Source organism: Neodiprion virginianus, chromosome 7 (genome assembly GCF_021901495.1).
Source record: "Neodiprion virginianus isolate iyNeoVirg1 chromosome 7, iyNeoVirg1.1, whole genome shotgun sequence".
Taxonomy (NCBI): domain Eukaryota; kingdom Metazoa; phylum Arthropoda; class Insecta; order Hymenoptera; family Diprionidae; genus Neodiprion; species Neodiprion virginianus.
Genome location: NC_060883.1, coordinates 4813386 through 4829194, shown reverse-complemented (window position 1 = coordinate 4829194; position 15809 = coordinate 4813386). Strand labels below are relative to the sequence as shown.

Sequence of the window (15809 nt, the reverse complement as noted above, 5' to 3'; positions counted from 1 at the left end):
ATGTGTATTTAGAAAAATCAACGAAATCATTTCATTACGCGTAAACATTTTGCGCTATCGTCGATCCTTTTTCGGTTATTGCAACGCAAAATCAGTTTCTGAGTTTTACTCCACTTTTTTAGTTAAACAAAGCTTTAACATCAATTTATTCTCGCACGAGCGTTAAATTTTCGCAACGGTTGCAAGAAAATCTAGCAACAGCGATCGTAATGAGAAAGAACAGAAACGGATACTAGACTTTCCGGTAACGGCTAGAAAACTAATTTTCATTCTCTACCTAGAACGATATTTTTCGATCGTGGTAAAAAATGAAAATAGTTAAGAACCGGAACTAAAAATTTCTCTCAATGTAGCCGGTACATCCTTAAATTATCTGGATCCAGGCAAGTCGTGAATCTCGAAAAGAAATCATTCTCGGCTAATTATTTACGACTCGTACGCAACTGAGACTCGAAAATGCGTTAACATTCCGAAAAGGTCGAGCTATATGACCCGGGATAAATAAAATCCCCGTCGCGACGCGACTTGCGTCGTTTAAGCCGTGATATTGTCGACACTTGATTCAATTACGAAGGCGTAAACGTCATCGACCCAGAGTGTCGAACATAATTATTGCTCGCCAATTGATTCAAAGCGACGTAACTTAGATTTGCGACAACGTGCATATAAGCCTAATTGGATTAGACAATTGGCTGTAAAACTGACCCGATCAAAGCGCGACTCGATCGCATTTTACGTTCCTAAAATCTCATCGACCTTCCGATGCTGAATCCAAATCGCTGCAATGGCGCTTCAAGACGATACGGACTTCAAAGTCATTTGCGAATTGCTGCATATGTAATTTTGTAGAACGGGTTTCTCACACTATACTTATGCCAGAGCCTCTGGGAATTGCAATGACGCTCGGCAAATTATATCTTTTCGATCCTATGCAGTGACTTCGAGTGAATATGTACGACAAATATGTTATTGCAACAAAGATTCATACATAGTAACAATAATTTATGAATCTTTCTTGCAATTACAACATCAGACAAACTGTACGCTAAAAGGTTGCGAATATTTATCAATTGATGGAGACAAACGTTGATTTTGTAACGCTAATTTTAGCTTTTCGACTGTCGTTTAGAGATAATAGAAATCTTTTACTACCATTACCGATGTGCAATAATATTGTACGGGTTTGATAACGCGAGTAGCTGCGAACCGAAACGACAGTTAAAATTGTAAAAAGTAACAAAATAAATTTAGCATCGAAATGAATAAATACTGGTTAAGTAACAACGAGCCGAATGAAACGTGCGAATACTTGCTGATCTTAAAAAAGGTAATAAAAGTGGTGCTAATTTTTCTTTTTTTTTTTTTATATTTGCTAAAATTACGTCAACTCGTCCGAATGAGAATAATAATTCAAGCTGATGAGGTTTCTTTTCTTTTGCGCTAAACCATTTTGTCGATGGATGGAATGCTCGGTGCTCCGAAGGTTTTACCTGCAATCCGATATTACAAATTATTGGAACAAGGATTCGAGCACAAAGTTCAATCCGACTACGAAAGGTGAAATTTGGTTTTGTTTGCGGTGTGAAGGAAAGAGGGAAAGAGCGAATTACGGCAGTCCCGCATCACGATGGGATAGGATTTCCTCCCTCCTGAGGGATCTCGAATTTCTTATTCCCGGTCGGGTTCCCGTTTGTGTGGGGCTTGAGAGAAGAACCGCGGTAGCCAGGCGAACTTACGATTAGTTGTAGTTGGCGTGCCGGTTTGAGCCGTTTGTTAGTTAACCGTTCAATGGGGCTCGCAGTGTTGCATCTAATTGACGATTTGTCGAATAATTGACCGAAGAATTTCTTTCAGCTAGCAATTCACCGGCTTTCGCATCGGCTCGGCCGTTCGTCAAATAGAATTCTCGATAAGAAAATCAATCCTCCCTAATTCCACGAGGTGAATGGTATTCCAACTTTTAAGGCTTCAGCTGACGCAGATTTTGCCTACAGCATATTTTCTTCGCCCACCGATTAAAGGGAAGCTTTTCGAATCATCGATCATTTCACGTCTCAAGTTTAAGCCCGAATGATTTCGAGATTTATGGATTGTAGTGAAATATGTTTTGTAGATTATCGTCGTATTTTGTAGATAATTTTCAAATCACTCGTATTTACGCGATCGTTTTTCTAATAACAATATTTCAAATGGATATAATTTGTTGTAGAATATCGTGAAACTCACGGTGTTTAGCGAAATAACAAATGTTACTTTTTTCATAAAACTCGCCTATCGAGACAAGGTGAGTTAAAAAAATCTTCAACTTCTTTGCAACAAGTTTTTTTCTTGTGAAAGAAAGGCGACATCTAGCGGTGGTTCAATTGTACTCTTTCATACTTTTTCGGAAATATTCATCGTCTCGTCGATCTAAATCGAATTCCAAAATTGTCGGTCATCGCGTTTTTACGAAAAAAATCGTATTCTTTTATGAGAATTCATGGAGATCGTAAAAATTTGTACTTTTCAGGGAAATTCTTAGAATACTGCGATAAAAAAAACTTACTATCCGTTATCGGGATACAAAATTGTTATTATTTTTCATAGAAAATTGTAGATTTTCATAAATTGTTGCAGAGATTTGTAATTTTCCATGCAAAATACTATTATTTCCAATGATTTCCCATATTGTCGTACGATTTTTAACGACGTTTTATGATTTACGAACAAAAAATTTACAATTTACAAAAAATTTACAAAATTTACAAAAATTTTCAATGATCTAAAATTGTCCTAGCCCTGGTGAAAATTTCTACGACTACGAATTGTTACGGAAATTGAAACACTGGGTATTATTTTGTACAAAATTGTGAACATGCATAATTTTCCATGAGGATTCGTTAATTTTATTTCAAATAGTAATATCTTGTACATTTTTCGCTGTAAAAATCTACAAGTTTTTATGAAAAACCATGCATATTTAAAATTTTGTACGAAATGTTCCAATTTCTGAATACAAAAATACAAAATTCGGAAAAAAAATCGTAGAAAATGTGGGATCAACGAATATAATTACTACAAATATATTTACTACTAAGACGTAATTTTCTCGTAATACCGACAATACTCAAAAAAATAATACAACTGTACCTATTTTACTAAAAATTTTCTCGTAACTTAAAAAAGATGAAATTTTTCTCAGTCTTCCTGTAATTGTTAGTCCTCGAGAAAACTTTCTCTCAGTCTTTCTGATATAATACATTCATCTTTTGAATAAATCTGTTAAAGCCAATAACCAAAATGTGCAATTTGGAAAGCAACGAAAATATAGAGACACGGTTTAAGATAAAAAAAAAAAATCGTCTGCAAAATTGAGACAAGTTTTTACAAACTTTTAGAAACTTTTAACTCAAGTTGTCATATTTCACGAATCTCGCACGTGGCGTTGTACTTATTAACTGTATAAAAGAGTGGGAAGCGAAAAAATCTACGACACGTTGCTGGGTGTAACTATACAGCAAGTTATTTGAATATTGCATCATCCCTTATATTGATCTTGAGACGACACGATTCGTCCGCAGGTTGCTGCGTTACGCTAACTTATCAAACACAACCGTGAATGTTGTCACAGTATTATTTTCTGCCTGTAATCCGTAAAAAAAATTGTCTATAGACTTTATTACTTACACAACATGCCTGCGCGTTATTGATTCGGAAAAACTCTGACAAATTACAAATTGACAGGAATATCGATTTGTATTTGCACTAGATAATACAGAATCGTCCAGATTTTTTTTATTCATGAAAAAAGTGACAATTTAATTAATTCGAAAACCTTTAACTTGAAAGATTTCACGAATTGTTTGATGATGGAATTTTGTACCTCGCTGAAGATAATCGATAAATTGATTTCAGGACTTCCGGAAAGAGCAAACAAACATCTTAAATACGTTTTACGTCGTTTCGTTTCCGTTTTTAAATATAATTATCCAAGTTTTTGATAAGACGGTTTCAAATTGCAGGAAACGACGATTAATAATTAACAACAGATTACTCTGGAATGAAATGGATTAAAAATGGAGTCGGTCAAAATGAGAAATATTTTTCTCTTCCTAAATCCCTGCGAAAAATTTGACGATTATTACAAACCAAAATAAAGTTGTTTTGCATTTTCGGACCGATAGAATCGAAGTAAAAAAAAAGCGTACATTTCATCCGAAAATATGACGAGAATAATTTGAAAATGATAGTTTCTCCGAAATTTGATTTCAAAACTCGAAGAGAAAAAAAAAAAGAATGTCTAATCCTGTGAACAGGAATAAACGCGATTCGTGAGAGGTGCAATTTACAATGTAAAATTATTATCAAGTAAAGTTAGAAAATCGATGATGACGGGACGAAGAATAATTTTTTATAAAAATTTCCGGATAATTTCGAATCCTGTTCAAGTGGAATAGTAAAAATAGAAACGATGTACAGACCTGTACGATCGTTGTTTCGGATTGTTGAAAAGTTAAATAAGAATATAAGCGAGCAAATATGTGCTCGGGTATCGAAATTTAAGCATCGTATTACAAGAACGGGCGTTCTACGACCGCTCAGAAAACCCCCACTTTCATCCCCTAGGCGTAGCTGCTACGAGAGTATTTCTCTCTCCCTCTCACTCTCTTTCACTCTCTCGCTCTCTTTCTCTCTCTCTCTCGGCGTGGCGCGCGCGAAAATCAATAGCAACACGTGGTGTTAGTGGTGGCCGATGTGAAAGGGCAGAGTATCTTTTTCCCATGCAGGGTGCAAAAGATATTAGGAGCGGAGAAAAGTGTGAAGAAAATTATCGAGCGTTATTTAGATTCCAAAGAAAAATTTTATAAAAATCATTCTCACCAAGTCCGCACCATAGACCGGCAAATATTTAAATAAATTAAATAACGAAAAGCACCGATTCTTTCAAAAATTCAAAATCCCCGGATTTTCGCCACGATCGATGATCGAGAATTTGTATTCCGACTCACCTTTTCGACTCACTCTTTAAAACCTGACGTGTACGAAGATGAGGAGCGGAGAAAAAAAAAACGCACAAAATTTTAAAAACAGTTCCACCGCAAGATCCGCGATTTTTGGGGTATCGAACGAGGATCAGACCGACATGTCGTTTCACCGAATTCGATCGCGGTTTTTTTTTTTTTAACGAAAAATTTTCAAAATACCGCACCGACAGGAGTCGTTCAACCCGGGGCGAGCGATTTCACCGCACTACCGTACAACTCGCTCAACGGGTCAACTCTGAATGAGAGCCCGCGTCGTGTTTCTGCGTACAAACGGCTCGCCGAGAACCGCCACTTGGAGGCGCGATCGACGATCTTTCCGCACGGCGTGTGAATTTTTTTCAAATCAAGGAAAATACAGCCTCCGTGAGTTGCGAAACACGGAAGGAAGTCCGGGACGAGATTTCGTCAATTTTTGCCGTTACCCTGAAAATCAGGTTCATGAAAAATGATTCGATATTTTTATTTTTTTATTTTTTATCCGTTTGAACATATTTTATGACTAGAAGAGCCTCAAGTATACACCGATGGACAGTGGTTTTGGTGCCCTTGATATATTTGAGCGATCTTGCAATTAGTAAGGTTTGATGTCGTCGACCCTGGGATTACACTGTGAAAAATTTCATTTGTTACGGTGACTAGATAAATGCAATAACCATTTTGCGCTGTTTGTCGATCCTTTTTTGTTCATTGCAACGCAAAATCGGTTATTGCGTTGCGTGTTAATAATCGTCAGTAAAAAAGCCCTGCAAGCTTTACAACGGGGTGATATTTCGAGAATAAAGTTTGGCGAATAAATTGGCTTGAATTTTATAACGCGAATTTTCGTAACCCTTGAATTTTCTCAAATAACTTTGAGAGAATTTGACAATGCGTGCTTTGCGTATTTTTATTTTCTTTCCGCGACGTTTCGGCGAGCCCAAAATTTTTATTTGTTTTAAGCTGAGCTCGCCGGAACGTCGGGAAAGGAAAATAAAAGTACGCAAACAACGCATCGTCGAATTCTCTGACCATCACCGACGAATCCTTCGACTTGAATTTAATATCGACATTTCCGGATTTCGATGAGGAAGAACAAGACTACAAAGTGTAGAATCCAGACATTCTTACCGCACTGCTAATTGGATGTTGCTTTCACTTCTCGGAGGCCACAGGCCGTTCATAAATGCTACACAACGCGTGATTATACGCATAAATTTACAAAGTGTGCGTGCGCGATTTTAATATACACGCGGGCACGTGCGATTGTAAGTATTGTGTTTTACTTACACGCAGAGGAAGCGATAAACCAACGCAGGCTTTTTTTGTATTTTACGATCTCGACGAATTTTGTGCTAATCTTTTCAAAAAGGATGCGAATTATTTAACACCACGGAATGCGCCGATGGTTAATTCGGTTTTTGCAAAAGTGAGGAAGAAGAAAAAAAAAAGAAGTATTTACGTTTATTGCATGCACGTAGGAAACGGTAAAACAAGAAACAACAAGATTGCATTTCTTAACTTTTTCATACAAATACAGAATCTCACGAATATTTCAATCAACGGAGTTTGAACGTATAAGAAGAAAAAAAAATTTCATTTCGTTAGCGTTGTAAATTATAATTACAAAAAAACACGATCAAAAATTACCAATTGCAAAAAGGAATTGCGTCATACTTTTTTTTTTGTTTTTTATCTCTCCTCGATCGAACGAAAATTTTTGCAAATCGTAGTCATTCGCAATCGTGATCTTTTTTTATTTATTTAATTCGTATCGTTTTGCGTTACTCTACTTTGCACAATACAAGCAGAAGTTGGATAATTTAAGCCTCGATACCTTTTTTTTTTCTTTTTTCTTTATTGTTAACAATCATGCAAAGACCCAGAAATTTTCGTTCCATACAAATATCGAGAAGAAATTTGTTAAAAAAAAAACAAAACTACCGACTTAATTATTTTTACCTACTCTGGACTTTTATCGTACGCGAATGACAATTTATTACTAAAAATTGTTTATAAAGAAAAAAAAAAAAAATGAAAGAAAAAAATTGGTAATTTATTTTCGCACAAGTGATTCATCGCGTTTGATGTAAAATATTTCTAACAGCTTGCTGAAATTTGATCTAACGATCGCGAATTAATTTCAGGGGAACTTGAAACCTCGATAATGATAACATTGAACGTGGGAACCTGTATTGCGAATATCAAGCCGTGATTTCGTCAGCCTTCGTTCGGGCTTCGGGATCAAACCGTCGACGGTTCTATTCAATGTCATGCGAAGCTTTGAATCGTGAAGCTTTAGAATTGTAAAGCTAGGCGAGGGATACGAGCTGCTGCTGATGCACCTGGTCTTCCTTCTTCCGCACAACGCGGAAGGTGCTCAACTTTGTTGAAACTAAACTTCTCGTTTACAATTAGACTCGACGAAATATTTCCGGAGCTTATCTTGCGCTGTTTTCCCGCGATAAGCGAGGACCAAAAAGTCTACATCCGGTTTAGAACTACGCTGTCATCTTTAACTCTGACAATCTTTTATTTCTGATCCGGTTTAGTTATTTTTTTCTGTTTTCATTCCCTATTTAGTATTTTTCTTATTTTCAAAGTACTGAAAATTTCTCTGCGATAATTATCATCGCGTTCCGGTAATCTTTTCATGACACATGCTTTACTTAAAGGATTACAATGCAACGATTCAATCGTGCCAATAAAGTTCGATGAAAGTTGGACAATCTCCGATTGAAATAAATTGATCGTAAAACTTTGTATGGGTGGTTTTTTTTTTTTTTTTTTTTTTCGCACGAGCGTTAAATTTTCGCAACGGTTCGCAAGAAAATCTAGCAACAGCGATCGTAATGATAAAGAATAGCAACGGATGCCAGAGTTTCCGGTAACGGCTAGAAAACTAATATTCATTTTTTACCTGGAACTATATTTTGTCGATTTTGGTAAAAAATGAAAATAGTCAAGGACCGAGCGGTAACCGTAACTAAAAATTTCTCTTTCTAAATCTTCCATCGGGCGTTACGCCCGATTCATCCTGCGAAACTCTGCGTTTCACGTTCGCTACGTCATCTCTGACGCAGTTGTTCCCCCAGTTTCACCGTTTCCCCCGGTGGTCCAGAGTTGAGAGTGGGTGGGTTTATCGATTTGGACAACGTCATTCCGTTCGACTCCCCACCACGACGTTACTACTCGATGCTCTTCGATTTTTCGCGTCTGCTCCGACTCACGGAATAATGATAATAATAATTGAAATTACAAAAAAAAAAACAAGAGTAAATGAAAATATAAAAAAATAAGTAAAAAAATAAAAAAAGACAACCAAAACAAAATAAGCTCAAGGGGCACACCCAGTGTGACAGCCTAAAAAAAAGGCGATTTTTGGGAATTTAAAAAAAAAAAAATCCGAAACCTCGTATAAATATCGCGTTATATAATCCATAATGAGGCAATTACATCCAAAGGACGAATTTAATTCGCGGCCATGAACAAATTTCAAACACAACCGCGCACCGTTCATAAAATAGAATACTTGGAAGTTTTTCCTCACATAAGCGCAACGCACATTATCGGTAATGGGATAAAAAGGTAAAGGTTGTATCCTTCCATAAACAATAAACCATTATTCTAGACCTTGAGGTTTTCTGCAAAGTCTATATAATCGTTCGATAGAAGAGTACTAAAAACCATTCAACAAAAAAAAAAAAAAAAAAAACGCGTAAATATTGTTTGTTTTTTTTTCGCTACATTGTTATCTATCGTTTCAATTTTTCTTAAAAAACAAAACGGCACTGCATTTTTTATTCCACTTATTATTGTTAAATTATAAGGATAACTTTAGCCCAGCTATCGTTCAACGGCTAGAAAATTACAGCTGGACGATCGGTAATTACGAATCGGTAACTATTTACATTCTTGTATACACATAAGTGACCGTTAATGATAGGTGATAAAGTTTTACACGGTGTTTAGCTAATAGTAAGACTGATATATAAACGCGAATGCGCAGTTGACGTTTAAACAGATAAAAAAACGCGGTAAACGCAGCGGTCGAATCGAAACCTATTTGAAAGAAAGATTTGAAATAAAAAGCGACGCGAGTTTATTTTTATATGGTACAAAAATCGAACTAGCAAATGCGAAATGAAGTCGTCTAAAATCGCATTAAAAATAAACTCAATTGTTTCGTTTATTTTTCCCTTAATTACAGTTTACATCTGTTCCAAAAGATTCGGACCTTGTCAAGTTTCTTTGTTACATTTTCTATCACGAATCGCTCTCATCCAAAACCTTATTACCAATTTCTGCAAAAGGCACGATTTGAGAATATTCGTTTGGGTTTAAAGTTTGAACCCAACACACCGATCGCGAATGGTCTGCGTAATTTTTTTGAGGCCCAAGAGACGTTCCTGGGGCCTTACATAAGACATCCTTTAGACGTCTTTTTGACGACTTCAAGTCTTGCGGTGTTCCGATGCAGTTTGTGGGTTAAAATCCTCAGTTGTGATACCTACGCAGACTTGAAATTGTCGCCGATAGAATTTAAGACTCGCCGGTTTCCCTTGAACGTTTCGGAGTACAAAGTGTCTATGAGTTCGCCGCTTTCGTATAGATCCTTAACCGTTTCAAAACCGCCGATCAGTTCTCCGTCGACGTAAACGTGGGGATAAGTGGGCCAGTCGTAATAGGACTTCAAAGCGATTCGCAATTCTTCGTCCACGAGTATGTCGAATGTTTCGTAAGGCACGCTGTGAGTGGTGAAAGATACATTTCGTTGTTATTTAGTTTATATAAACATATAACTTCTTTGAATTGTCACCGGACGTGTCGATTTCAACGAGTAATCGGGCTTGTATGTTCGGTTAAACTGCATCGCTTATGTGAAAATTGCAATTTAACAGTGATGGTAATGAGAAAGAACAGTAACGGATACTAGACTTTCCGGTAACGGCGAGAAAACTAATTTTCATTTTCTACCTAGAACTATATTTTTCGATCGCGGTAAAAAATGAAAATAGTTAAGGAACGAGCGGTAACCGGAACTAAAAATATATCTCAACAATTTTTGCAGAGTTAGGTGTATACTATGAATGACTGTTGTTTTCTACCAACAAATAAAATATCAAACTTTTTACGCGATCCAGGTGTTCGACGAATAGCACTTGAGGGGATGGAATCTCAACGCGTGCCACAATTAGCGTGACTGCATTGATCCAGCAGGGTTGCAGATGGCGTTTGTATTAGGATGATTCATTTGGGAACAATTTTCTTCTTTTTTTTTTCTTGATGTGACACTCGAAAAATTTGTGACAAATACTGAAACAGCAAGTTGTCGTAAAATCTGGAGAAGGTAATAAAATATTTAGAGGTCGCTACCAATTATTGTAATATTGTTTTATTTATTTTTATGTCTACACCTTGCGGACTTGTATATGTATTAGTTTATATTTTTTTGCATCTTGGTCCGATTAATCGTCTCGGAGAAATTTGGACAACAGTTTTTGCCACCGAAATAGGAGCGTCGCATCACCTTAATGTCCCTGTTTTTTTTCGGTACTGATATTTATAAACAATGATTAATTCTACCACGATCAGAAAAAAATGAACTAATATATTTATGTAAGTCCGTAAGGTGTACATATAAAAACGAATAAAAAATATTAAAATAATCAGTAACGACCTGTAAATATTTTTCTACTTCCTCCCCGTTTTCCATGCCATTTGTTTTTTTTTTTTTTTTTTTACCGAGTATTTGTCACAAATTTATCGCGTGGCATCTTAAAAATAAAAAAAGTTAATAAATAAACCACCCTATTGTGTATTATACAGCTAAATCTCGTGCCTTTGTCCGATGCAGGTGTGAACCATAGAGTATGAAGGTACATTCGTATACCAATTTCGAAAGCAGGAATACGTTGTCCGAATTCGAATTCATGATCGTCATCTCGAATAGGACAGAATACGAAATACAGTCCCGATATGTCAGATTCGGGTCCTTTTACCGAGCGCAAAACCTACGGCAAGATGCTGACCTTCGTATGCAGTGAATTTGTTACATTTCATCGTCAGTTACGACATCGAATACGAGTGACATTAGTCGACTTTATGCTGTCACGTTCATGGAGCCGCGAGTCTATGATTATGCACAGTAATATTCACCGATGTCTTAACCCTTCGTCTAACTTTTTTTCGGTCGGAAAGAAAATGCGAGTTCGATTCTATAAGACTGTCGTGAAAATGACTGTAGATGCGGCAGATTCTTTCACGTCAGCTACATCGCCGGTCATTTTCACGAAATTCGTATAGAATCGAGCTCGGATTTTTATTCTGACCGAAAACAAGTTAGACGAAAGGTTAGGGCATTAATGAATGTTAGTGTCTCACTCATTGTCAGAGGCCGAAAACGGAATGGAACATGTTACGGTGCTATTCGTCGGTACCGATGATATTCGACTGCCGAGAGAAAGTTCAGTTTGTTATCCATCGTGATTAAGGGAATGTCAATCGATTGAATTTACTTTATCGCATCGAAGATCTCCATGATTTGTTTCGTGTAAACACACTTCGGTTCCTCCTTGGTTCCTTTCATGACGATCACTGTCTTTCCCCTGGCGATGACTTCTCGAACTCTAAGAATTACGTGAACGAAGATTAGGATAATGGGAGGGAATATATTTTTTTGTTTCCTGGTAAATACTTCTCGTCGACTATACGGACTCAAGGCTCTGTTCAATATTCAGCAGTAAAACTTTGGACTTGACGTTAGATTTGTATCGTCACCGATGCATTATTTTCTTTTTTCCTCTTTATTATTCACAATGTTATTCGACAATGGATGAAAAATGCAGGTTTTTTTTTTCATTCGACTCTTAATTTCGTAATATCTACGGATGAGCTAATAACTTAATAATGTAAGAAAATATAGGAACCGCTGTTAATCCTTTTCAACTTCTGAAAGAGAAACAGATGAATAAAAGTGAGCGCAGATTAATAGGTGTGCCTATATATAAGTATTATAAGTATTTGATATTTCACTATACGTATTTACATAATCGAATTACTAAATCTTGCTTACATTTTATATTTGAATTTGAATTCAAAATGAGCGCCAGCGTGAAATGATGGGGCAACTATCATTCGAATATCGTTAGGTATACGTTATATATACGTGAAAAACTTTCCTGGCGTTGAGCTTGGAAAACTGATAAAAATAATTTATAATTTCAAATTGCCAACCAAGCGATGTAAGAATTAAAAGGCCACCGTAGAATTCTACTGACCAATGACAATCGAGGTCGATGAAATGATACGATCCCCGGTGTAAAATAATGAATTCGGCGTTATCTACCGAGTTGATCGAGAGAGAGAAAAAAAAAGAACAGTCGACAGTCGTAAAACTCATGTCGCGCTCCAGCGGTGCGTCATATATACGCTCGTAAAGTTCCTAAACCCTTCCCTCCTCCGTTTAATTACACGGAGTTTCGTGCGTGGGCTCTTCTTTACAGAACTTTACATTCAATTTCCGCGACCTTCGCGTCAAACATTAGAAATCAGCGAATGGAAGGAATAAAATAAAAAAAAAAGAACAGTTTTATGCCCGGCACAATATCAATGAGTCGGGAACTTTGAGTTAGTAGTTTTTAAAAAATGAGGTGTACTCAAGCTTGGAAAATTAAACTCTTTTAAAGTTGTTCTAAACTTTCGAAACCATGATTTTAGTTTCACTGTTTCGTTAGATTAACGTTACTAACTTCAATCCGGTGGCCGATTGCGAACAGAAAAAGTACAGTTACCGTCAATTCTTTCCAAGCCACGAACAATTGTTTTGAGAAAAATTTCTGTCATTGACAATGTAGTATCTGTTGAAGATGATCTAACTATCCTGTTATCGTCTAACTTTGTATAAGGCTTCCCCTCTTAATATCCATTTATTTTATGTACTATGCGTGTTCGTTAAGAGAACTTCCTTTATCCGGTCTGTCTCATTTACGCTGTTTTTGCAACAATTAGTCACACGGAACAAATTATTATCCATAAATAAATCTCAAAATATTGAGTTAATCTGGAATTTTATTAAAAAGTTTCCAACAGTATCGAAGACTTGAAAGAAAACTGGCGCTCAAAACTTGAACTCCTTTTATCCAACAATGAAAAAATGCGACCTCTTCTAAACTCACCTCTCTTCTAAACTAACTTTCTTGGGCAGCATAGCCTCAAGTTCGCCGGCTTCGCCCATTTCTCTAACAATATCCAAACCGCCGAGTAATTCGCCGTTCAAATATAGCTGTGGATAAGTTGGCCAGTTGCTGAACTTCTTCAAACCCTCCCTGACGTCGTTGTCTTGAAGAATGTCGAAGGTCTGATAATCGGCGTTGTAAGAGTCTAAGATGGAGATTATCGTCCTTGAGAATCCACACCGTGGATTGGCCGGGTTTCCCTTCATGAAAAGCATGCAGGGCGCATGGTTTATGAGTTTTTTCAGCCTCTCCTCGATGTTCTCCTTCGGTTTCGGAATTTCTATCGGCACCGGATCCTTCGACGACATCTGTTGCTTTACTTTCGTGGCCAACTCAGCCGGGTTCGCGCCGTCTACTCGATCGGTAATGACGGAGTTCCTAAGCAGCAGTATTGTCGGTACGGCGGATACGCCGAACTTCAAAGAAACCTCTGGAACGTCCTCCGCTGCTATCTTCGCAAAGTTTACACCCTTGTAGTCGGCCGACTTTCCCATTTCTTCGAGGACATCGTTTATTTGCGCGCATTGGGCCGCCCATGCCGCGTAGAAGTGGATCACCGTCAAATCTTTGGATCTGGTGTGAATAAACGACGTTGGTTAACGAGGGTGATTAAAAATCGGTCACTCAACGTATATTATAAATATAAACACACGTTGCAGTTGTAAAAAATATCTGTTATGCTATATCTGTAATCGTGTCTTATATATTTATAAAAGTATTATGTGTGTATGTGTATGTATATATATATATATCATTTTACATTAAAGGTTATCTTCGGCAATGTTTCATTTAATTTTTATCCTTGCAAAAGTTCATTATCGAAGTAAACATTGACCTGTTTCAAGTGTCCTCAACAATATAGTCAAACTCATCAGAGATAAGAATTTTTTGCATCTATTTTACTGTATCTTTTCTTAAACACTCGGTTTTTTCAAACGGATGTATTTGTTTTGTTTCAATGGCAATGACGAAATCTCTGTATTGTGACTTGAAGTTTCAACAAATAAACATATTTCTACAAATCATCAGACACCGGTACTTTTAGAGTTGTGAATTTGGTTGTTAATAATCGATGGTTTTTTTTTTAATTTTTCTCTTTCCTTTGATTTTCGGCATTTTTAATGCGAACAAAACTTCAAATAGATAAGTATTTACATTTCAAAGAAGATATACCCGTGGCAATGGAGCTATGGAAATTAGAATCCGAATGACAAAGTTTCGGGTACCATGTAACAAGTTTTGTTACATTTTATTTCCCATTTCCATTTTTATGAAAACAAGTTTATAGTTCAAATGTCACATTAAAGCGTTTGAGTAATGTAAAACATTCGGCTTCATTTGGTCAGATTGAGAAACACTGAAGCAGGTCAATACCTTCTCGAAGTGAAGCCGTTATTTATTTTCCACGAGAGATAGTATATGCATATAACTATATAGCGCGTTAAGTATACAATGACCCGAAAAACTTCTAGTGCGATTTCAAGTTATCGGTGGCTAAGGGTAGGTAACTTGATATCGTGGGAAAATTTTTCAGTTTTTTTCCAGTCATTGCATTTTTTTACACAGTCGATAAGCCAGTGACTAGATTATAACTCAATTATCAGAAGGTACGCCGCTGTGAGTATCAATTTTCGAGGTTATGCGCAAACGTCAGCATTGAAAACAAGACATTCAAGTCATTGCAGTATGCAAATTAGCCAAACTGTTTTAGACACTTAGTTGCACTAACCATCGTCTAATCGATTCAAAAGAATGCAGTCTAGATTTCTTCAACAGTGTTACAGAGTCCTGGCTCGGATCCAAAAGTGCGGATATGCCTTACCATCGCATAGTTTGGATGAATGAAGATTTTTCATCATATCGAAGTCAGTAAGGTTATCGTAACGATTCACGAGGCAAGAACCGTTATTTAACGATACGAACGAAATCCGGTATATCGTGATAAAAGAAAACACACGAATATTTGGTAACCAAGTTCCTTAAAATACAGTGATTTTCCCCCCCAATGTTTCGTTACGATAACGTTGCTAACTTCAGCCTCGTGATTTTTCAAGGGTTGTAAAATCCTTAAAAAAAATACCCGAGTCACTTGCCGTAATTAAACTCACTTGATGTACGTGTTGAACTCGTCGACGGTCGCCAAGTTTGTGACAGCCATCCTGTCACCCTTCCCTTCAGACCTGCACAGCAGCGATTATGCAAATAAATATTTAACTCTTCCAACCGGCTCGCGCTACGCGACTCAGGATACTGCGGTCATGGATGCCAAAGGTCTCACAAAGGCCAAGATCCGTGGCCAAGATCCTCGCATCACGAGGCGCTGTGATGGCTAGTTCGGCGTTTCGCCGCCAGGAGTAAAATTTTACGTCTGTCTCACTCGCCTTAGTACCACGCTGTGCGATAAAGCGGGTTAGAAATAATGTGCGAGCGAGATGACCATGATCAACCATGAGGCAACCTTTTGTCATTTGGCTGGTCACACCGGCGACAAAAGTCTTCTTAGGAAGTCTAGAGACTTTTTTCACCGTATTTTTAGGTTGACAATTATCTCAGTAACAGCTTTGGGAGTAAC

The 15809-nt window shown here is 37.1% G+C and overlaps 2 protein-coding genes across 4 annotated transcripts in view; both read right to left on the bottom strand.

Moving 5' to 3' along the window:
• LOC124308637 (Y+L amino acid transporter 2) overlaps positions 1-5247 on the bottom strand; it is a 39645-nt gene extending 34398 nt beyond the window's left edge. For 2 of the 3 annotated variants that reach the window (XM_046771512.1, XM_046771509.1), the window contains exon 1: positions 4989-5247. The gene's annotated coding sequence lies outside the window, so the exon portion shown is untranslated. The other variant, XM_046771510.1, reaches the window with a different exon arrangement.
• A 3922-nt stretch (positions 5248-9169) lies between these two features.
• Positions 9170-15516, bottom strand: LOC124309229 (glutaredoxin 3). The gene is made up of 4 exons (XM_046772656.1): positions 15346-15516; positions 13178-13810; positions 11519-11629; positions 9170-9748 (listed from the first exon to the last, which is right to left on the bottom strand). Exons 1-4 carry the CDS (start codon positions 15393-15395, stop codon positions 9511-9513), a joined length of 1032 nt encoding a protein of 343 aa, XP_046628612.1. The 5' UTR covers positions 15396-15516; the 3' UTR covers positions 9170-9510.
• Positions 15517-15809: the final 293 nt, after the last annotated feature.

Coding starts and splice junctions, on each gene's coding strand:
- LOC124309229 (XM_046772656.1), bottom strand. CDS start 15,395: ATGGCTGTCACAAACTTGGCGACCGTCGACGAGTTCAACACGTACATC. Junction 13,811..15,345: donor GAGTTCAACACGTACATCAA/GTGAGTTTAATT, acceptor TATTCACACCAG/ATCCAAAGATTTGACGGTGA. Junction 11,630..13,177: donor AAAGTTAGTTTAGAAGAGAG/GTGAGTTTAGAA, acceptor CGTAATTCTTAG/AGTTCGAGAAGTCATCGCCA.